At 41.4% G+C, this 23080-nt stretch overlaps 1 protein-coding gene across 33 annotated transcripts in view; it reads left to right on the plus strand.

Annotated features, from left to right (window-relative positions):
* LOC141765101 (regulating synaptic membrane exocytosis protein 1-like) overlaps window positions 1–22749 on the plus strand; it is a 126687-nt gene extending 103938 nt beyond the window's left edge. For 30 of the 33 annotated variants that reach the window (XM_074630970.1, XM_074631004.1, XM_074630974.1 and 27 more), the window contains 7 exons: window positions 891–1051; window positions 7167–7381; window positions 12611–12755; window positions 14361–14473; window positions 18555–18656; window positions 18905–19044; window positions 20120–22749. In XM_074630970.1, coding sequence (XP_074487071.1) covers window positions 891–1051; window positions 7167–7381; window positions 12611–12755; window positions 14361–14473; window positions 18555–18656; window positions 18905–19044; window positions 20120–20338 — 1095 coding nt within the window. In that variant the 3' untranslated portion in view covers window positions 20339–22749. Of the gene's footprint in view, window positions 1–394; window positions 519–890; window positions 1052–1397; window positions 1554–5483; window positions 6363–7166; window positions 7382–12610; window positions 12756–14360; window positions 14474–18554; window positions 18657–18904; window positions 19045–20119 lie in introns of those variants that run through there. The other 3 variants (XM_074631006.1, XM_074631003.1, XM_074631001.1) reach the window with 3 other exon arrangements.
* Window positions 22750–23080: the final 331 nt, after the last annotated feature.

A 23080-nucleotide genomic window follows, 5' to 3' on the forward strand; every position in this document is an offset into this window, starting at 1 on the left:
CTTCTGTTTAAAGGTCCCATATTGTAAAAAGTGAGATTTTCATGTCTTTTATATTATAAAGCAGGTTTAGGTGATATATAAATACTGTGAAAGTATCAAAACACTCAATCCACAGATAAATACACACAGCCCGTATTCAGACACTGCGTTTGAAACAAGACGTCAGGATTTATGTACATTTGTGATGTCAAAAATATTTTGACAATTTCATAGTTTTAAACGTACACATTCTAAATGTGTCCCAGTTTATTTCCTGTTGCAGTGTATGTGAATGACATCAGCTGACAGGAAGTAAACATGGACCCAAGCTGTTGCCTAGCAACGCAATTCCGTTGCCATTCCATTGAAATGCACTAAAATGGAGCGTTCCTGATAGAGCATGAATACAGGTATATTCAGACGGACAGTATGAGAAAAATAATGTGTTGTTTGAACATTACAGCATGGAAACATGTTCTAGTAGAAACCCAGACTACAAGTATGAACCTGAAGATGAGCAGGATATGGGACCTTTAAAGGTATATCAGTGGTATTAACATTCAGTAACATTGCAAATGTCCCTGCTGTGGGACTAAATAAAGGATTATCTCATTTTAACATGATTCAAATTGAAATAACTATGAAACAGGTCTGAAGTATTTGGTTTTAGAAGTTTCAGAATACAAATAGTTCCGATGGTATCTAAGAGTACCGCTGGTAGAAAGCATTATGCTTAATCAGTGTTATGATTAGGAGGGGGTCCTTAGAAAATGTTCTCCCCTGTGAGTGGTCCCTGGCCCCTAAACGTCTGAGAACCCCTGATATATACTGTATGTCTATTTTTCTATCCTCAATGTGCACATAATCATCATTTCTCTGCCACCCCCCGACCCCTTCCTCTCTGCCCGTAGATGTACGCAGAACAGAGGCGTAGCAGCGACAACATGTCGGCCAGATCGTCGGACAGCGATATGAGCGATGCGTCGGCCCTCTCCCGTGCCAGCAGTGCCTCCCGCCTCAGTAGCACCAGCTACATGTCTATCCAATCAGAACGACCCGGGGGACGACTCAGGTCAGTCCTCATTAGCTATCGCTCATATGTTCACTTTCACTGGATTTCAGTCACTCCATCCGGTTTTAATCCACATACAGTCATCTCCTTTTTGAACTAAATATTTGGGTAAATGGATGATTATGAATATGTTATGTGCATGCTAATCACTGTGTGCCTTTCTGTTTTATCTCTGCATGCCAACTGCTGCATGTTTCTGTCCTTCTGCATGCTCTATCTCCTCTCTCCTCTGACACACACACACACACACACACACACACACACACACACACACACACACACACACACACACACACACACACACACACACATACGGAAACCATAAATCCACACACACTGAACTCAGATCCAAGTCATTAGAGGAGGAGGAGAAGAGGGACAGGAGGATCTCGTGGGGGGTGAATGGAGAGGAGGAGAGGAGGAGGGCGGCAGGAAAGAGACGTTTCTCTGAGGAGTTGAAGCGCAGGAGACACACTGTAGCTGGAGACACGAGGGAGTCCAGGTAAAGATCAATAGATCCCCAAATGGTGAATTCACTGATGATGGCGGACGATCCATCTTCTCGCTGTACGACCAGTTCTGGATCCCCCAAGATAGAATCCCTAAATCCCCACTCGTTTAAGGCAACAGAAACCCCTTTAATGGCAGCAATTATAGACAATTCCTTATTGATCTCTATAGGGAAGTTATTTTCTTTTTGCTTGCAGTCTCCAAAGGGAGGTCAGAGGTCAGCTCGAAACTTGCAGTCTTGCTCAAGGATGCTTAAGCATAGTGGATACTCACTGACACTGAGGTTAAACTTGGATCTTCCAACTGAAGGATGTTGTCACTTCACATGGGAATATCTGGTTGAATGGAACCATTCGGTTAAATATAATGGACCCAGTGTCTCATTTTGGGCTCTGTCACACGTTCACACCTTCCAAAACATTAGAATTACTAACATACACACTCTCAAAGTCCTCATGTACTGTACCTTACCATGGTAGGTTAAGTTTAAACGGGCAATCCGCCGATTATACACATAAAGAGTAGTCTCCTCGTCATGAGGAGTCCTCCGCAGCCTGTAAAAATGGCTTTGTAATGTCTATCTGTGGGTCTTGGGGAGCTTTCTTAAAAATACCCCTGATGATGTCATCAGAAGACTACACATTTTGAGACAAAACATGCATAACAAACCGGGGGCAAAGAACATATATTGCTGAGAAGTAAAAGTCAATTATTTGTTCCATTTCAACGTCAGCAGCCAGGAGCAGAACTACGCCGCCGCCATTTTGGACTGCAAGCGCCAGTAAAACGTCCGCCTACAAAGCGCCGTACAAACGTAAAACAAAATTACTTCTATTCTATTGTCATATTTAATGTCTGTACCGAAATGGCCTGTGTTGAACAATAAAAAAATATTATAAATATGCATACTATTATAACTATTTACTTACTTACTTACTTATTTATTAAACTTTTTTTGATGAGCATACAGTGAGCGATGGACATAAATAGACGTTAAAAAAAATCCAGCACACAGATTTTGAGAACAATTTCTTCATGTCAAGGATCCAAAATGGAGTCCAATAGACCACAGACCATGGATGTAGAAGAGGGTCCAATAGACCACAAACCATGGCTATAGAAGAGGGTCCAAGAGACCACAGACCATGGATGTAGAACAGGGTCCAATAGACCACAGACCATGGCTGTAGAAGAGGGTCCAATAGACCACAGATCATGGATGTAGAAGAGGGTCCAATAGACCACAGATCATGGATGTAGAAGAGGGTCTAATAGACCACAGACCATGGATGTAGAAGAGGGTCCAGTAGACCACAGACCATGGATGTAGAAGAGGGTCCAGTAGACCACAGACCATGGATGTAGAAGAGGTTGTGACACTAAATGTCCAGTTTAGCATTTAGCATGTTTGTCAACTGAATACATCCAAATATTAACAAGACTTGATTTAAATGAAATTAAATGAAAACTCTTTTTATGAATAAAAGTAGTAATAGATTGTTTTTAAATTTACGTGCCGCATAAAACAAGAATGAATTTTACGAAACAGAAGTTGTCCCAACTTTTGTTGTTGCTTGTTTATTTGTTGAGGAATATATTCATCAATTGATCGATCAATCAATCAATCAATTAAACCAGATAAGAGACAATACATTACATATGATAGATTACATACAAAAGCAAAATAAAAAAGGGTTTGAAAAGAATATAAATCAGTGTCCTACAAAGAGACAACTACTAAAGCACGTACCTTTAAAAATTGCTAACAAAAATATAAACTATAATTTGAAATTAAATGACACCTAAACTAAAACTAACCATTTGGCACAAAAACAGTCTAACTGAGCTGAAATAAATAATTAAAAGGCAGACAAAAAAAATAAAAACTCACAAAAAACTCCCCACGTTCTCTTTATTATAGGCACACACACATCCCTGCTGACCAGTCGCAGTGTGCTGACAGGGACAAACGAGCCCATCCCAGTGGTCCTCAGTGGGCCACGCGCTGATGTAGTGCAGCTTATTAGCTGGCTAATGTATTGAGGTCTGGGAGGAGGAGAGAGAGAGAGAGAGAAGGCCCTGGTCTTTATGGCCTTACCACAGATCAATCCAAATAGAGCGTTATAAAAGCACAACCCCACGGCCTTTGACACACTTTCTGGAGTCGAAGGTGTGTGTGTGAGACAGAGAGAGAGAGAGAGAGAGAGTGAAAAAAAATGTGAAAGAGACAGTGGGTCAATTTGAAAGTTACAAAAGAGATTTCCTTCTCAATAAAAAAAAGACTATCACAAAAAATATGGCCCAAAGTATGTGGACACCCAAACATGATTAGACAAACACCGAAATACAAGTTTGAATTCCCCAAAAAATCATCAACCATTTATTAAAAATAAGGCTGTCAATCGATCAAAATATTCAATCACAATTAATCACATTTTTTATCTGTTCAAAATGTACCTTAAAGGGAGATGTGTCAAGTATTTAATCCTCTTATCAACATGGGAGTAAGCTAATATGCTGCTTTATGCAAATGTAAGAATATATTTATTATTAGAAATCAATTAACAACACAAAGCAATTATACATATTGTCCAGAAACCCTCACAGGTACTGCATTTAACATAAAACATATGCTCAAATCACAACATGGCAAACTGCAGCCCAACAGGCAACAACAGCTGTCAGTGTGTCAGTGTGCTGACTTGACTATGACTTGCCCCAAACTGCATGTGATTATCATAAAGTGGGCATGTCTGTAAAGGGGAGACTCGTGGGTACCCACAAATCCCATTTTCATTCACATATCTGGAGGTCAAAGGTCAAGGGACCCCTTTGAAAATGGCCTTGTCAGTTTCTCCTCACCAAAATTTAGTGTAATTTATTTAGCCTCCTTCCCGATAAGCTAGTACGTCATGGTTGGTACCGATGGATTCCTTAGGTTTTTTTTAGTTTCATATGATTTATCTCTAGCTTTAAAACTGAGCCCGCTACAGCCACAAAAATCGCAAGTGGTCAGTCAGCTTTAGAAGGCCTGTAATGTGGCTTATCTATAATTTAGACATGGGGTCACTTTTTAGAGAGGAATTAGTACTCCAGTGATGTACAAGTACAGCTGGCCTCAGGTCAGTTTTCACTCAGAGTAGGATATATAACATCTGTATTCAGTGGATACTCTCACATCTGCTTCAGGCCAGTCTGATGATAGCTTATGGAAGTGACTGAGTACATACAGATGAAGGGAAACAGGTGGCGTGAGGTTACTTTGACATTTGAACCCTTCTTACGTCTTTTTCTTCTGTTACCTATGTTCTTTAACCTGTTCCCCCTGCTTGATATGACTTTGTTTTTTATATACTGCTCTTCATCTATTTCATATAATTCACCGGACGCTGCTCAAGTTGGCTTTTTTTGCTTAAATTGAGTTGAATTCATCTTCAGATTCCCCACCTTTTATTGTGTTTGTTTACACGTGACTTTTATCAATGACATCTTCGACAAACTACACTTAAACATTTTTATGACATTTTTTGACATACTACACTATGACATTTTCCCAATTTTTTGACATATTATACTGACTTTTTTTTCAAGACATTTTGCGATATACTATACTATGAATTTTTAATAGTGACCTTTCAGATAAAACTACACAAAAAGATACATTTTCCTGCTGATACATTTTTGAAATGACAAATATTGAACAGTTTCGTGGGCATTAGTTTAGCTACAGTCCAGCTTTAAAAAAAAAAAAAGCCCCCCAAAAAACCCCCAAATATGATATGACTGGTATGTTTCTATATGTTACACTGTACATAAATGCATATCAATTTGCATTTTGTACAATATAATTTGTCATTTTTGTTACATTTGGCCCTTCTTTGTTTTCTGTGTATGTTTGTGCAATCCCCTCTGCATGTCTCAGATCCCTCCGATCCCTCCTTGCATGCCTCCTGTGTTGTGACTGCCAGGACCCCCTCCATCCTCCAGACCTGGATCCTCCCCTCCCATCCTCTCCCTCTGCTGCTGCACGCCCTTCCCTGACCCCCCTGCAGGGGGCGGTGGAAAGGCCTCAAACCACCCTCCCCCTTCCCAGTCGTTCACTGGATCCCCTGGGCCGCTGGACTGTGGCTGTCAGGGGCCCAATGGGAGTGGGGGCTGTGGGTGATAGGGGCAGCGTAGCTGGGCTCTCCTGCAGCACTTTGACCCCCTCTGAGGGGACCGACATGCGGCGGCTCCTCCGAACCCCTAGAAGGCAGCATCGAGCGCTTGGTAGCTTCTGTCCGCGTGTAGTGGCTCGTTTGAGAGGAATGAACTTTAATGCATGATGTGATTATCAGCTTTGGACTGCTAGAACATTTAACCAGAACCAGGAGGCTCTCTTGAGATCTCTTTTTCTAGAGAGTTGTGGCCCAAATGACAGCACATACATCAAACCACCAAACTCTCATTTTGAAGTTTTAGGGGGTTTTCACATTAGGTACGATTGATCCGTACCGTGCCCGAGTACGATTGCCCCCCCTCTCTGCTCAGCTTTCACATTAGTAAAGTTGTTCCGTACCCAAGTACACTTGTGTCATCATCCACGTGTATTTGTTTATGTTGAGATCAGCTGTTTAAGTAGCGGAGCATCGTAAAACACTTCATTCAAACCGACAGAAACTAAATAAAACTCACCACTACTGTCGTCGATAGTCTTTCCAACAATCACCAACTCTGGTTTGACTGAAATAAACTCTGATTTCACAGAGTTTGATGTGAAAATAGGCCGACTCTACACGTTGTCTACCCCCCCCACCCTGTCTCTATCTCTGCCCACTGAGCAGCTGAGCGTCTCTCGTTCTTCACAGACAAACCATTAAATCAGCTAATTAAAATAACAAACATCACTCAACCCCATCGCCTATTAACGTCTATATTTTAAGGAACCTCTCGCCGGCCTTCCTGCTGTATCATCCACGGCCGTGCAGTTCTGAGGATGAGATCGGCGCATGCCGCGCACAAATACAGACATAGATATGAAACTGTTTTATGTAAACAGATTTCGGTGGAGATCGGCGGCGTTGAAAAAAGCCTGCCCTTTCAAAACTACTCCCTAACTGCTAACGTTACTCACATTAAATAGCGGTCCACTTCCGTGTTTTGGTACGGTTGGCTTTCACACCTGATGCGAACCGTACCCGAGTAGACATGATCTGTACTCCAGACCACCTTTTCAAGTGGACTCCGGTACGGATCGACAAACCGTGCCCGAGTACGGTACGGAGCGTTCACACTAATCAATCCAACTGGACTTTGGGGACAAGTGTACTCTGATCCGGGCCCGGGTCCCTGATGTGAAAGCACCCTTAGTCCTTTGTCTGTCATCATCATCTCCCTTCCTTTGGGATCCCAGCTGTATACTCATCTGTTATTTGATTGACATGTTGTGTGATTAAACATTATTCCTCAACCACAGTCAGTTTGAAATGTTACAATTATCATCACGCACCACTTCTTATCATCCTTTGCTGCTTTTGAAGGTACAGTATAGAGGAAGTTACAGAGACCTCAATAACGCTCTATTACACCAGATCACGGTGTCACCTAGTGTCCTCTCTCTCTCCAGTCGGCAGATGCGATCGGTGGGCCGCAAAATGCTGAAGAGCTCCAGTGTGAGCGGAGAGATCTACACCCAGGAGCGCACTGACGGCAGCCAATCAGACACGGCGCTGGGCACGGTGGGCGGCGGCAGCAAGAAGAGACGCTCCAGCCTCAGCGCGCGAGTGGTGGCCATTGTTGGCAACCGCCGCAGCCGCAGCACTTCGCAGATCAGTGGCCCTGGTGAGTTGCCACGGCAACCCTAAAATAATCAGTGGTGGCTGTGTATCCCGCAAGTTATGTGTGATATGAATGTGGCAAATTTCCTCCCAAAAAAATAGTGTAGACACTAAGTCAATGATACTCACACACACATTTTATTTTCTTGTTTTTTTATTTTCAAGTAATGTGTAAATTTCATTTAGCAAGGCTGCAAAAAATAGCATGAAAATGAACTTTTTTAATGTAGCAAGTTGCGCTGAACTGTGCAGTTTATCAACATGAACAACCAACACAACAGGTGTTGCACCTGAGACCAAAACATCTCTGCCTTTTTTAAAAAAAAAAAAAGGATTGGGGGGGGTGATTTTATGCCTTTATTGATAGTCAATAGTGGAGAGATGACGGAAAACCAGGGGCGGGATCAATGGGGAATGACCATAGACTGCATATAAGAAGTTGACGTAGTCACCGTGACGTCACCCATTAGTTTGTGGACTGCGGTTTTGAAGCCTTGAGTTCGGCATTTTGGGTTTCTTTTGACCAGAAATGACATGAGAGTTAAGGTTAGAAAAATATCATGATTTGTGTTCAAATAATAATGTAACAACATAACAAGGAAATAACTACATGGTTGGGCTCAAAACTACTCTGTTTGTACGGTGAAAGTGACGCTGAACGTTGTGACACAAACTAACAGCTGATTGTAACGTGACGCAAACAGCGGTCTCCTGGATGAAAGCCTGGTGTTTTTTGGGCCCATCCACCTCCCCTACCTCCCGCCCGCCCGGCATGTCTCTTTCTCTATTTAAACTGCGTTGCTTGCTCTGACCGAATGCAAAAAACGTCAACATATCCCTGGTTTGCAGAAACGTCCAATGCCGACATTTTTTCCTGGCGACGGGCTGAATATGAAATGATTTAGATGATTTACAGGTGCTGGAGCATAATGGTGATGGCTGATGGGTGCACAAAATAGGCACATTTTTGTTCCCTAGTAACCAAGTGTCTTACTGGCACTATTATGATGCGTCTCTGGGAGCAGGTTGATTTTGGTTTTAGCAGATTGCAAACGGTTATAGTAACACACTCACACCAAAGCACATTCAAAGGCCCTGCACCATGCTACATTCAAACCCAAAAGCGTTTACTAATGGTATTCATGTCCATAGCCTATCTCCTTTCCACGTTTCCTATTCATTGTCTAGGTAAGCAGCCGTGCAATGCATTCTGGTAGCATGCCGGCGTGATTTCGAGAGACAGGGCATCACGTTGGCCGCTCCTCATTTGCATAAAGTTGAGGTCTAGGCTAGTGATGCACATTTTGAAGTTTTTTCTAACCGATAACCGACCCTTGTTAACCGATTATTAACCGTTAACCGATTATTAACCGTTAACCGTAAGATTAATGTGTTTCACGCAGCGGTGCTATTTTTAGTGCCTAACAAGCCGCCCAGCTGCAAAGAAAAGCTGATATACAAACAGGTTAAATCCATCTTTTATCACCAGCTGCAGTGTATGTGCAAAACAGACAACTCCATCAGTTAGTTTAGCTGTGAGGTTGTCAGCAGTGTGTCTGCCCGGCTACTCTGTCAACTCGGCGTAACGTTACTGAGTGTCCGACAGACCTGTATGTGTTTTTGCTACTTTCACAGCTGTAGCATTGCTGTTGGCTTCGTGCTCGCCGTTGTCACACACATGCGGTCTGTCAGCGCGGCGTAACTTTAGCGAGTTTCCGACAAACCGTGTGTGTGTGGCGACAGTGGGTGTGTGGTTGCCGGTGGCGTTACAGCTGTGAACTTAACTGTGTAGTGTGTACAATTTATTTGTCGGTGACTAAATGCTACAACTCCTCAAGACCCGAACCAACTTCCTGTATCTGTAACTTCGGCTCAGACTCACTTAAGGTGGGCTGTCAAGGTGGACCAGCTATTCCCCTTTAAATGACAAGCTGAGTTTTGCTCAGCTTTTAAATTTTTTTTTAGATTTCTTTTAACCGTTTAACTGATAGCGTTAATCGGTTAAAATTCTTAATGTTGGTTAAACGGTTAATTATTAACATCCCTACTAACTAGGCTACTTTATGCAAATCAGGGGCATCGGGCGTGACTCGCATACTCAGATTTAGCAACTGCGTGGAATAAAATCTTTTCAGAAACACATTTCGGTGAACTATTTTTGCAATATAAAACAAGACCGTTTCCAGACGAGGCGCCATGTTGGTTCCGTTTTGAAAGCTGGGAGCAGCTTGCCTAAGTGGCAACCTATCAAGCGTCCAATGCTGGGAAGTAGAGATGCACCGATCCGACTTTTTAAGTCCCGATACCGGTACAGATACCTGGGCTTTGGGTATCGGCCGATACCGAGTACCGATCTGATACCAGTGTTTAATTAATAAGCTGTTTGCCTCACTGTGTGGAAGTGACTTGGATCATTCTTAATGTGTAAGGCAACATCAGGCTGAGACTTAAATATGGTTTTCTTAACTTTGTAAAACAAAATGTAAAATGTAAATTTGTTTTATTTATAGAAATTGAATTTTTATTTATTATTAAAGCTGAAGTAGGCGAGATTGGAGCAAATATGAATAAAAAAAGTTATTTTTATAAAACGGTTACTATATCCTGACAGTGCTCCTAACGGCCTCATTTCACAGACTGGAGGAAAACAAGCAGTAAGATCTGATCTGAGGTCTGCTGTCCATCTGCTGTCAATGAGAGCTGGCTGTTAATCACTCGCAAACTCCGACCAAACGGTCAAACTAGGCAGCGCTGATCAAATATTAATCAATATTCTGTTACGTTAATGCCTATTTCTCTCCTCAAATGTTTTCAGAATCATCGTGTAGTGCACAGTTTTGCTGTAAAATGAGAGTCTGTGACGCTGCCGCCATTGTGAAATCTGGTGAAGGAACGCCAAGTTCCGGTCACATGACCAGAGCACAGCCAATAGGAAAGCTCTCTCAATGAAATGACCTGTGATTGGTCAAAGTCTCCCGTCACAGGCCAGATGTTCTAAAGCCTGAAAACAGAGCCATGAGGAGGAGCAGAAGTCTAGTTTTCTCTCAGAACACTTGAATTACAATATGCTGAAAGGTTATTATGGAATTTTTGCTCAATGATGCCAAAAATATACTGCCTACTGCAGCTTTAAAGTAATAAATCGAACACCAGCAGATTGGTAAAAAATCTTCAAAATTAGCAGAATTTGTATTTATTATTAAAATAATAAATTGTACACTAGCAACTTGGTAAAAAATCTTCAGGAACAGGAACCAAATTTACAATACAACAACAAGTGTAAACCTTTTTAATGCAGCAACAAATTGGTCAAAAATTAAACAGGAATTACAATTCCAGTCTATAATGTATGTAGTATATAAACATTGAGCTAAATTGAATAGATTGGACCCATTGTCTCCAATACCCGATCCAGCTATTTGTGCATCCCTGTGAAACAAGGCGCTCCCTTGCGATAAAACAAAAAAACGCCCCTGTGGACATGTACCATTAAAGTACTCAACAACATACAGTTTAATTTATGTTTTAAAAACCTGAAAACTCTGAGACTGTGTTTCACATCGAGCCAATCCAGAAGATTTGTCCTGAGGAGCAGACTGTACCGAAGCAGTGTCCTTTTTGTTGTGTAAAAGTCAAACTTCCGCTTCCCCGGCGCTCGTTAGAAAGACAAACAACCAAATAATACATTTCAGAGAGTTTCAGAACATCGTGGCCATGCTGAGAGCCCCTCGCAGCTCAGCTCCCAGTCACACAGCAGTGTCTGGCTGGTCGGAGTCCAGCATGCACTTTTACCACAGGGTGGTGTGTAGGACTCGTGATGAAAGCCAAACACTGTACTCCTCCTCCTTTGTAGTGGACATAAAAAGCTATTAGAGAACATTAAGCCTAAGGGGGCCTCTCGCCCCCCCCCGCCTCCTCTCCTGATGTAAAAAGCACAGATAGTGCAGAGATCAACCTTCATTTGAAAAATCGTTCCTGTTCGTGATAGATGAGAGCAGAAAGCAGGTAAGGGAGACTTCAACTTTAGGATTTTAAGATAATTCTTACTTATATGAAGCTCACATGCTAGATGTAAAGAAATCCTCTCATGCTCAGCATGCACAAGGGATGAAGGGAGGCTCAGGAATGCAGCTACATTTTTGTCTTTGCACCATATCTGCCAATATTATGAGTCAGAAGGTCGGACACACCCCAGTCCAAGTGTGTGCTGGTCACACACACTGTTGTTTGGGTTGCTTTTCTGCCCAACAATTTCCTGTTTACTACTGATTACCAGCCTCAGCAGGACATGGGTGCGACTCTGGCAGTGCTTCAGAAAGAGAAGTCACGGAACTGGATCTGTAGGCTGTCTTGTTATTTTCTTTTCCACCAGTGAATTGTTTGATATAAAAAAGGCCATACTTCATTGATAAATGTGCTCTGGAAGCTGGCCCACTTCTTTACACTGTTTTGTTGTTTCCTTACCACAACGTGAGTTAAAGGGACTTTGCTTCTTAATCTGTGATTTTTCTTTTTCTAAATGTAACATTTTGTGGGGCAGCAATGATTTAAAGGGACAATGCAACGATTTTACATATGGAGTCCTGTTTACTGGTGGGGTGGGGGGTGGGGGGGTACTATTCAGCCTGTGAAAACGGTTGTATTAGGTCTTTTGTGGCTCTGGAGGAACTTAAAGTCTGAAAAAATGACTGATGATGTCTACAGGGGTTATCTCAACCTGGATGTCAGAAAGCCTGTCACACACTGGGGCTGTGAAGTTCGAGGGACGTGTGTATTTACAAGACAGAGAGGGGCTAACAAAAGATGCTTTTTAGTTGCATTATGGGAAATGTAGGATTCCAGCTTGACCCATACCAGTGACTAAAAGTCAAGATTAGGGCTGTCAATCGATTGAAATATTTATCTATATTTATTTTATCGCAATGAATCATCAAATTAAGAATTTAATATTCTTATCAACATGGGAGTGGGAAAATATGCTGCTTTATGTAAATGTATATATATATTTATTATTGGAAATCAATTAACAACACACTCAGTGTGCAGACGTCACTCATTTCATCAATACTGTTTTTCAGTAGACTTGTACTCTCCTTCTGAATCAGCCCTTAGACAGGGCGAAAAAAAAGTAAAAGAGCACATCTGCACATTCTGTCTGGTGAAATAAAGGTGAAAAATAACTCCAACAGCACCTCTGACTCCAACATTGTGATGTCTCTCCTCTTTCATCCAGAGGGGAAGAGTAAGAAGGAGAAGGGTGCACCCATCCAAAGGAGCACGGAGACCGGCATGGCAGTAGAGCTGACCAGGAACATGAGCCGCCAGCCCAGCAGAGAGTCCAACAACGGCAGCATGAACAGCTGCAACTCTGAGGGAAAGTCAGTAAACCGCACACTTCCTGCTTCAATCAACCATTTTTCCCTCCTTTATTAATTTTTTCTCACTCATCCCTCTGAGATCCACAATAGACACGTTTTTGTCTTCTTTAGGGGAGTCCAGGGGGTCTTTAGGAGGAGATAGCAGATCAACAGTAGATGTCACATAGAAGTGGTGTACATCATCTGAAAGCTGGGAACCTGAAGATTAATTTGAGTCAAGTTGTTCTAGTCATAAATCAGAACAAATAAAGGGTTTAGAACATTATGATAGAGGTATATGATGGTCATTCTCATGCTCTATTATGTCTCATAAGTTGTTGCAGTAATTTTTGCATCGATACACACATTTGGTGCTAAATTTAACCATTTTTTACCACTGGAGAATTGATACAAAATAATCGATAATCCCTCCAAAATACCACATTAAGACACCAAGACATCGAGGAACATCACAGAAAAAGCCATGCTGTGATTTGGTGTCAAAAACTTTTGACATTTGGAGACTTCTGCAAGAATTGCATTTTTCAGCGATTGGATGGCGAGCACTTGTGTGTTGTTTAAACTGCTCATAAATCCCGTAATTGTTAATCTAGCTAGGAAAGTCATCCATCCTCTGAATGCTCTAGGTTTCTAGTTTGTGGCTGTAAAGTTTCATGAGGCTGTGATTATCCTAGAGGTCACCACAGGTCATTTTATACAGTCTGGTCAAGTTTCAGAAAATGGTCTATAGCACACATGAATACAGTTGGGCTCATCGGATCCACAAGAGTCTCAGCTTTACAGTGATACCCAATTTATGTAATTCAGGGACCCCAGTATGCAGAGATATTCAAACACATCATTTTAAATTAGATGAAAATAACACATTTATACTGCATTTAAAAAAGAATTGCATGTGATTATCATAAAGTGGGCATGTCTGTAAAGGGGAGACTCGTGGGTACCCATAGAACCCATTTCGTTCACATATCTGGAGGTCAGAGGTCAAGGGACCGCTTTGAAAATGGGCCATGCTAGCAAATTTGGAGCATTATCATTAGGTCATAGGTCTTTTCATATATCTGTACCTTCCCGATCCCGCGGGTCTCAGGGGGAAGGAGAATGCTGTTGATTCTATTTTCTTTTTCATTGATTTCAAATAGCAAACGTTACACTGATGAAGCTAGCTGCCCACTAAACCCCCCCTCAGTAAAATGACATGAGTGGCAGTTAAGTGTGTTTGCCAACACGTTGTGAGGGATTATATCCAGGCGTACACTTCATCTCTGCATGTACATGTGTCGGGTGACTGACCGTAAACAGAGTGTAATATAATGAGCACTCTGTCAAAAAAAACGTTGGCTCAGTGAAGCAATGATAAAACACACACTTTGACTGAATCTAATTAAGGCCTGGTGTTTTCTGTGATGGATTCTCTCACTTCGCCATTTTCCGAAATGTTTTTCGTGCTGTAAATAATGACGGGCAGCAAATGGGTTCTCCTGAAGGCAGCGATATGAGCTCTGAAGTCTGAAAGTATGCCGACTGCCTACAGTCTACTGACAGTGTGGTGATAGCGCCCATTTTTATCCTAATGAATCGGTGTTTGTGTGTTTTCTGTGTTAGTTTGCTCTTCTCTGGAGTCAATCTGGGGGCCAGCAGTCAGTTCAGTGATTTCCTGGATGGCCTTGGACCGGCTCAGCTAGTGGGACGGCAAACACTGGCTACTCCTGCAATAGGTAACATGCTGATGATACTCATCTCTCCTTTCATCTCCTTTGCTCTCCTCTCCTCTCCTCTTGATCGTTCTCTCCTTTGCTCTCCTCTGACTCTCCTCTCCTCACACTCTCCTCTGACTCTCCTCTCCTCTCCTCTCCTCTCCTCTGACTCTCCTCTCCATTCCCCTCCTCACGCTCTCCTCTCCTCTCCATTCCTCTCCTCTGACTCTCCATTCCTCTCCTCTGACTCTCCTCTCCTCTCCTCTCCTCTCCTCTGACTCTCCTCTCCATTCCCCTCCTCACGCTCTCCTCTCCTCTCCATTCCTCTCCTCTGACTCTCCATTCCTCTCCTCTGACTCTCCTCTCCTCACACTCTCCTCTGACTCTCCTCTCCTCTCCTCTCCTCTCCTCTCCTGACTCTCCTCTCCATTCCCCTCCTCACGCTCTCCTCTCCTCTCCATTCCTCTCCTCTGACTCTCCATTCCTCTCCTCTGACTCTCCTCTCCTCACACTCTCCTCTCCTCTCCTCTGACTCTCCTCTCCTCTGACTCTCCTCTCCTCTCCTCTGACTCTCCTCTCCTCTGACTCTCATCTCCTCTCCTCTGACTCTCCCCTCCTCAAGCTCTCCTGACACTCCTCTCCTCTTTCTCCTTTTTAATATTTTTTAAATATTTTTCTCTTTTTCTTATGTGTTTGCTTGTATATGTTTTTAAATTATTTATTTATTTTCTTTTTTTCCAATTTTTTTGCCTTTACAATATTAATTGAATATTATTTTAACGTATATTTATAGATTTTATTTTATTTTTCATGATATTATATTCTGATTATTAATCAGTCATTTTTTAAAGATAAGCTATATAAGATAAGCTTCTGTTGATACCCAAGGAGGAAATAATAATAAGGAATGAGCATAGATATAAAAATTAAAACTCTACAAGTGCAAGTGAAATTCAAGTCGAAATAACAAGGCAAGCAATATACTTCGGTTACTCCCTACAGTATGGAGGATGGAACCTGCCAAAATGAATAAATAAATCAATAAATAACTGGATACCTGATAATAACGCACACCTGTATCGGTACCAGGCAGAGCAGCTAGCTGGCTAGCATATGGTCCATTTTTGCACTCTGACCCATGATGCTCTGATGGGATGACACACGTTGAGTGATAGGCCCCTCATTTGCATAATGAGGTAGAAATGCAAAAACAAATGTGTAAAGAAATGTGTAAAGAAAAGAGTACAAAAATAAACAAGTTTGGGGAAATAAATAAGGGATGAAATGCAAAGGGAAAATTGTGCAGAAATAAGTAAATAAATACATACATTTTAAAATGAATATAAAATAAAGAAAAATAAATGCAAAAATAATTAAATAAAAAACAAATGAAAAAAAAAGGAAAAGTAAATTAATACATTAATAAGTAAAAGTGAAAATTAAGCAGAAGAGTAAATAAATAAGGGAATACATACAAAGATGAATAAATAAAGGAGCAAATTAAAACAGAAATATCAATTTACGTCACATTTTATTAATTAATGAATGGCTACATTTATTTTTTAAATTATTTTTGTTACATTTAATGACTTAAACTGTTTGTAAGAATCAGAAATGTCTTGTTACAGTTTTTCTCGATTGTTTACACACATTTTCTGAAAGCATGCCTCATACTCTCAGAACTCTACACACAAATCAAAAAAACACACACACAATGGGCAAAACCCCTCAATTCTCCTGCAAAATGAAACTTTACATTCAAAAAAATTTTATTTCTTCTCAAAATGGTATTTTGTTTTCAAATGACACACACAAACCATCATATGAATAGACATTTATAAGAACCAGTTGAACACTGATGTGCTCAATGTAAAACACTATGATGAATGGAAAACACTTCTTCTCCATTCATCATAATGACTTAGGCCTTTTTTTTGTTCAGTGTTTGTTTTACTACAGACAGTACATACATAAGTGTGTTGTGAAATATTTTAGAATATTGTTTTTATACTCAGAATACACAAATACACGGTAACAAATATATTTTATTTTCCCCACAAAAACAATGTACACAGTGTACATCCCAACCAACACAAAGTTGCACATACAGTGGTCTACATACAAAACAACAGAAGAATTTACTGTATACAGTTACAGTAAAAAAAACAGGAAAAAAAACTATGCTGCATCCTCTCTTCTGTTTCGGTCTGGCCACAGCACCTCATCCACATCACAAGCAATGTTTTCCCTGGCCAAGCAGCGGGGGAAATATCGCTTAGCATGTCGAATCCAGCCATGAAAAGCATCAACTGCTATATCTCCACATGCGTCTTCCATAGCTTGGAGAAGGGGTATACGCGTTTGTGGATTTCGGTCATACACTTTCCATGATTGCTAATTGTAACACTGTGTGACAGGTGTTTGCCCATGTGATGAGTCAGTGTGCATAGTAGGGCAATTGACTTTAGAATTTTGAATGACAGTGTGTTCCTTGTGAAAACGAGATTTTCTTCATGAAAATTGTGCCAAATGCAGAGAATTGTGTGTAGTGTTTTGAAAAAAGTGTGTTTTAGAACTGCAATTTGAGTGTAAAGCAGGAATTGTGCTTGTAGTTTAGCAGAACTGGTTCAGGGGGTTGGTGCATGAGTTACATGTTGTGGTCATTGTGTGTCAAGTACCAGTATTTGTGTGTAAACAATTGAGAAAAACTGTAACAGTGACACCTGTGGCCGTTAAGTCAACGAAAGTCAGCGTCCTGTTGCTCGAGCTCATGCTTGTGCTCGCTCTACATAGAAATGAACGAGCATCCCTCAAAACAGTGAGGCGACACACGTCAACTAAAAGCACAATATCACTCTATATTTCAGCTGCTTGGCAGTAATGTTAGCTGACCAGACGAAGGTCTCTCCATGAATCAATGCTGATCCTAGTGTTGGCTTTTCCTGCCTCAGCCTCCCGACCGTGGCCGGAGGGAACAGGGGAGACACCGGAGTTTTGGTCGGAGACGATAACGTTTCTCTCTGCAGAGCCCCGTCACTTCACAAGACACGGGAAACCTCTGTTGGTCTGGAGGAGCTGCAGCAATTATTTCTGCACAAACGTCCACTGAACATTCACTAGATATTCTCAGAGCTAAACTAACTCTTCTGCAGTGTGTAGGGTGCGCACATGCACGTGAGAGTGGAGCGAAAGAGCAAGAACGAGCGCAGTGTGTGAGTGAAGGGAAGCAGGCAGAGGAGCAGAGTACAGCAGAGACTCCGGTCCTGGAGACCAAAGCCATGGTCTCCCCATCCAACACAGACGGGCTTCACTAGATACAACCAAGAGGTTTTGGTGCTTCCGTGTAGTTTGTGTTGGAGTCTGAGTCTGAACAGCGTAGCCACACGCGAGCACGCATGGGACACCGACCCGCAATGATTTATACGTGTAAGAAGTTACAAACAGTCCCTTTAATTATGAATTATTTACCAAGTCATTTATTTATTGATTTTTGATTTTGGCAGGTTCTGTCCTCCATACTACTGGTGTTGAACCTTAAACTAATAGTGCAGTACCGTCTCTCAGAAAAGTGACAAAGTGGTGTGATAGTAGCAGTCAGCAAGATAAGTGTACTAGACATCATATGTAATGTGGTATGACAGAGGTTCATATATGAGATATTATATTACATCTATTACACTATACTGTATATAATGTCATGTTATAGTGTATTTATATGTAATTGTGAGATACTAACTACTATAACAGGGTACAATACAATGTAATATAATATTATGATAAGTAATAATATGTAAATATATCTATATTAATATAGTAATAATATAGTTTATAGCATTATATAGTATAGGATACTATATAATGCAATAATATAGTGTGACATAATGAATCTAATGAAATATTAAGTATGCAATATACTGCTCTCATCAGTATTAATAAAAGATCCCTACTCATATATTTCTAAGTGTGCAGTGACTACCACCGATGTTCTTCTGACTGCATGTTCACCTTGCAGCTGTCAGCACCTTTTAGCTCTACTGTACGCACCGTCATCATCTTCCTGTCGTATGAACCAACCGTCTTTTCCCTTTTCTGCTGTTCCCAGGTGACATCCAGATCGGTATGATGGAGAAAAAGAGTCAGCTGGAGGTGGAAGTTATCAGGGCTCGAGGACTCGTACAAAAGCCAGGATCCAAAAACCTCCCTGGTGAGAACCTGAGCAACCTGAAAGAGCTAACTAATCCCTCCCCGTCCCCTCAAGACATCAGTCATACATTCCTCACATTATTATATGATAAACACTCTGCATCCAGTAGATAGACCCGGCCAAAAGCTTGCTCTGTGCTTTCCCTTCCCATAAAGATAGAAGCAGCCGTGAGATCTGATCTGGATTCTATTGGAGAGTCTCTGTGTTCCTCACTAATGGCTTTTTTATTGCTCTGTCTCTGCCTTCAGCTCCATACGTCAAGGTCTATCTGCTGAATAATGGAGCGTACGTAGCCAAAAAGAAAACCAAGATTGCACGGAAAACACTTGACCCACTGTACCAGCAAGCACTGCTATTCGAGGAGAGCCCACAGGGTAAAGTCTTACAGGTGAGCCCGACATATATTCCTCCTCATCACAAAGTTAAATGTTTTAATCCAAACTCATACTGATTAAATGTGTTTTAACTACGGCTGTCAATCAATTCAAATATTTAATCGGGATTAATTGCATGATTGTCCGTAGTTAATAACAATTAATCGCAAATCAATCATACATTTTTTTATCTGTTCAAAATGTACCTTAAAGGGAGATATGTTAAGTAATGCCATTTTCTAAGGGGTCCCTTGAACTTTGATCTCAAGATATGTGAATGAAAATGGGTTCTATGGGTACCCACGAGTCTCCCCTTTACAATAATAAATATATTAGGGCTGTCAATCGATTAAAATATTTAATGCCGATTAATCGCACATTTTGTATCTGTTCAAAATGTACCTTAAAGGGAGATTTGTCAAGTATTCAATACTCTTATCAACATGTTGGCAAATATGCTGCTTTATGCAAATGTATGTATATATTTACTATTGGAAATCAATTAACAACACAAAACAATGACAGATATTGTCCAGAAACCCTCACAGGTACTGCATTTAGCATAAAACATATGCTCAAATCATAACATGGCAAACTGCAGCCCAACAGGCAAGAACAGCTGTCAGTGTGTCAGTGTGCTGACTTGACTATGACTTGCCCCCAAACTGCATGTGATTATCATAAAGTGGGCATGTCTGTAAAGGGGAGACTCGTGGGTACCCATAGAACCCATTTACATTCACATATCTGGAGGTCAGAGGTCAAGGGACCCCTTTGAAAATGGCCATGGCAGTTTTTCCTCTCCAAAATTTAGCACAAGTTTGGAGCGTTATTTAGCCTCCTTCATGACACGCTAGTAAGACATGGTTAGTACCGATGGATTCATTAGGTTTTCTATTTTCATGTGAAGCCAGTATCTTCACTCACCGCTACAACCTCTGAAAGATCATTTGCGTGAATGAGTTAAAGAAATTAATTAAAGCTAATTTGTGTTAACGCGTTATTATCGCGATACCTTTGACAGCCCTAGCTTTAACAGGAGGAACTAGGCTTGCTGTGTAATTTGACAGAAAATGATTTTTCCTTCAGGTGATTGTATGGGGAGACTACGGCCGCATGGACCATAAAAGCTTCATGGGAGTTGCACAAATCCTATTGGAGGAGCTGGACTTATCAAGCACAGTCATTGGATGGTACAAGTTGTTCCCGCCGTCGTCCTTGGTGGATCCGACGCTCGCCTCCCTAACTCGGCGGGCTTCCCAGTCGTCACTCGACAGCTCCTCCGGACCTCCCGGGGTCCGATCCTAGTGGACATAACAGCTCTACGGCGCTCGACAAACTCATGAATCGTACTGTAGAGAGAAAAAAAAAAAAAAAAAGGGATGGCGGAAATGTAGAACAACAACAATCAGAAGCAGTCACAACGAGAAAGCTTTGTTGAGATCTGACAATCACTCCTGCCGCGGTTAATTTTGTCTGTTGTAGGGAGCGTCACATTTCAGTGTTTCATATCCATTCAGAAAAATCTCATTCTCTGTGTATGCTGAAGAAGCAGGGCTGTCGACAGACAACAAGCAGTAGCTCTCCGGACGGGAGACGAAAACAGTGTCAGAGAATCAAATGAAGCAGGGTGATTTTTAACTGAATCAACAAAAGCAAAGAAATGTACGTTAAGCATCAGAATGTATGGACTCGAGATAGAGGTAATCACCCTCCACGCCTGCAGGTGGCGCAGTCCTCTCTGCAGTGGCCTCCTCCAGAACCCCCAACAGACTGCTGGCACTCCTGCCGTCACGCAGGGTGCTCTCGCGTGGGTGCTCTCGCGTGGGTATTCAGTCTGGAAGCACAGGGCCTTCTTCTGGTGCCTAGACCTTGGAGCCGCATCACTGGTCCCTCTCTCTCTGTCGAAAAAATCCTCCTTTCAGTATGTTTACCATGGCTGCTCTGAAGCCACACTGTTTTAGCGTGTTTGCTTTGTTCGTTCATTTCTTTCCCTTCGTTACTACTGGCACAAAATGTTTTTACGGTACGTAAAATGCTCATGATAATGTTGTCGGTCTGGTGTGTGCATGGAGAGAAAAAATAAACAAAACACAAGAGATAAAAAACTATTAAATGTCCGCAAGTGTTATGCAGCGGAGGACCGGTGATGATGACACAGCTTAGATTTTTACACTTGACGGTGAGATTAGCGTGCGGCGTTGTTTTCCTTGTTCCACCGCTGGCAAACGTCCAGGCCAGTCGTCTTTGTATAGATGTATATTAGGCCTCCTGGGAGGTTGACCAATAAATACAATTTATGTCACTTTGAAATATCACAAGGGTTCAACATCACTGTAAAAAAAAAAAAAACTACAACAAAAAAACGCGAGAGCAAGATAGGACTAATTTTTCACATTTTTTGAGGAGTGCATTCCCTCACCCTAGCACGTTTTTAACCAACCCTTAGTTGACATTATTTTGAAATTCAAACACGAGCACAAGAGCTTGATTTTTTTACAACAAAAAGTTTAACTTTTTGAAAAAAAACATATAGTTAAAAAAAAGAAAAAAAGCAACAATCCCGTCGCTGGTTCCATTCATCTCTTTGTCTTGTCGTAAAGGAAACGGACAAAGACACAGAAAAGAAGAATCGCTCACAGTTTCCTTTGTGCATCTCTGTGAATGTGAAAGTAAACCAATCAGAACCGATCTGTCGGGACACCAACACCAATGCTCATCCTCCGTTCGGCCTGCAGACTCCTCCCACCAGGAAAAAGGCGGGGCCAGCATGACTTTGGAACCTGTTCCAAGCTGCATGCACCTTTTTGTAAAACAAAACAGATACAGAAAAAAAAGATACTGAACTAGATACGTGTGTTAGTTCCACATACTGTAGGGCCGCTTGTATGTTGCATGCAGTTGTACAGTTTGCTCGTACTTGAATATTAAAGAGATAAAACCAAGAAACCGAAGCCATTCCCATTACGCAAAGACGTTTGAACTCGACTGCAGTCAATGCCACATCCCTCAGTCCGGTGCTGAATGTCTCTCAAACTAAATCCCAAGATTACGGTGATGTCTTTCCTCGACCCTCTGGAAGATGTACGGTACTGTACAGCGGTACTGAGCAGACCTCACAGCCCCTCCTACTGTTATTCCACATCATAGTATACCTCCAAGGGGCTGAGGTGATGTATGAATAAATATGTACAAATCAGATCCACTTATATGGAAATATGAATTATGTTTCAACATAATGATTTCAGATATGCGAACACATGAACTGTTAAGTTATATAAAGAATAAATGCAGATGCACAGAGAGTCATAAACTGTAAATACAGCACAGCCATTCAGCTGGGTTTTCATTGGGTTCAGTGATATTTGCAAAGGGGCCAAGTCATATAATGAGGAGCGATTAATACGTCATTAGGGACCATGCAGTGGGACAACACAAGACCGTGGACTTGAGTCACAACCCGGCCGAGCTCAAACACAGCGGCCGTGAGAACTACAGGTGTACCACTACTCTGAAAGTCGTCGTCTGAACACTTCTTTGTGCTTCAAACCCAATGTCTGAACCCCCCGGCCATGTTCAGTCCCACTTCAGAAGGGTTGACTTTTCTTTTCATCGTCCGGTGAAGCTGGTTTTTCTTTTTTCTTTGTCAGTATTAACAGGAAAAAAAAAATTGCTGATTGTTTACAACTTCTGTGTTCCACTGAAACAAAAAGAAAAATTCGAAAAAAGTAAAGCATTCACTGCAACGTTACTTGTTTGTATAACAGATGTGGCTCAAATGATGTGTATGTTTTATATTTAAAAAAAAAAGTTCATTTTTATTATTTACAAATAAAAAGAATGTGTGGAAGAAAAACTGCTTCTTGGCTCGCCTTCATTTCAGTGTTTCCCCTCAAATCTCTAAGATAAAAATAATACTGATTTTTTATGTTTATTATTCTCTCAGCCTGCAGTTACCTTTGACACGATGTCAAAAGGTCAGAGCGAAAAAAATATTTCAAAATGGGATCTGCTGGTTTGTGGGAAAGTTAATATTTTCATAGTCCCATA

This window comes from Sebastes fasciatus, chromosome 3, assembly GCF_043250625.1.
Source record: "Sebastes fasciatus isolate fSebFas1 chromosome 3, fSebFas1.pri, whole genome shotgun sequence".
NCBI classification, from domain to species: Eukaryota; Metazoa; Chordata; class Actinopteri; order Perciformes; family Sebastidae; genus Sebastes; species Sebastes fasciatus.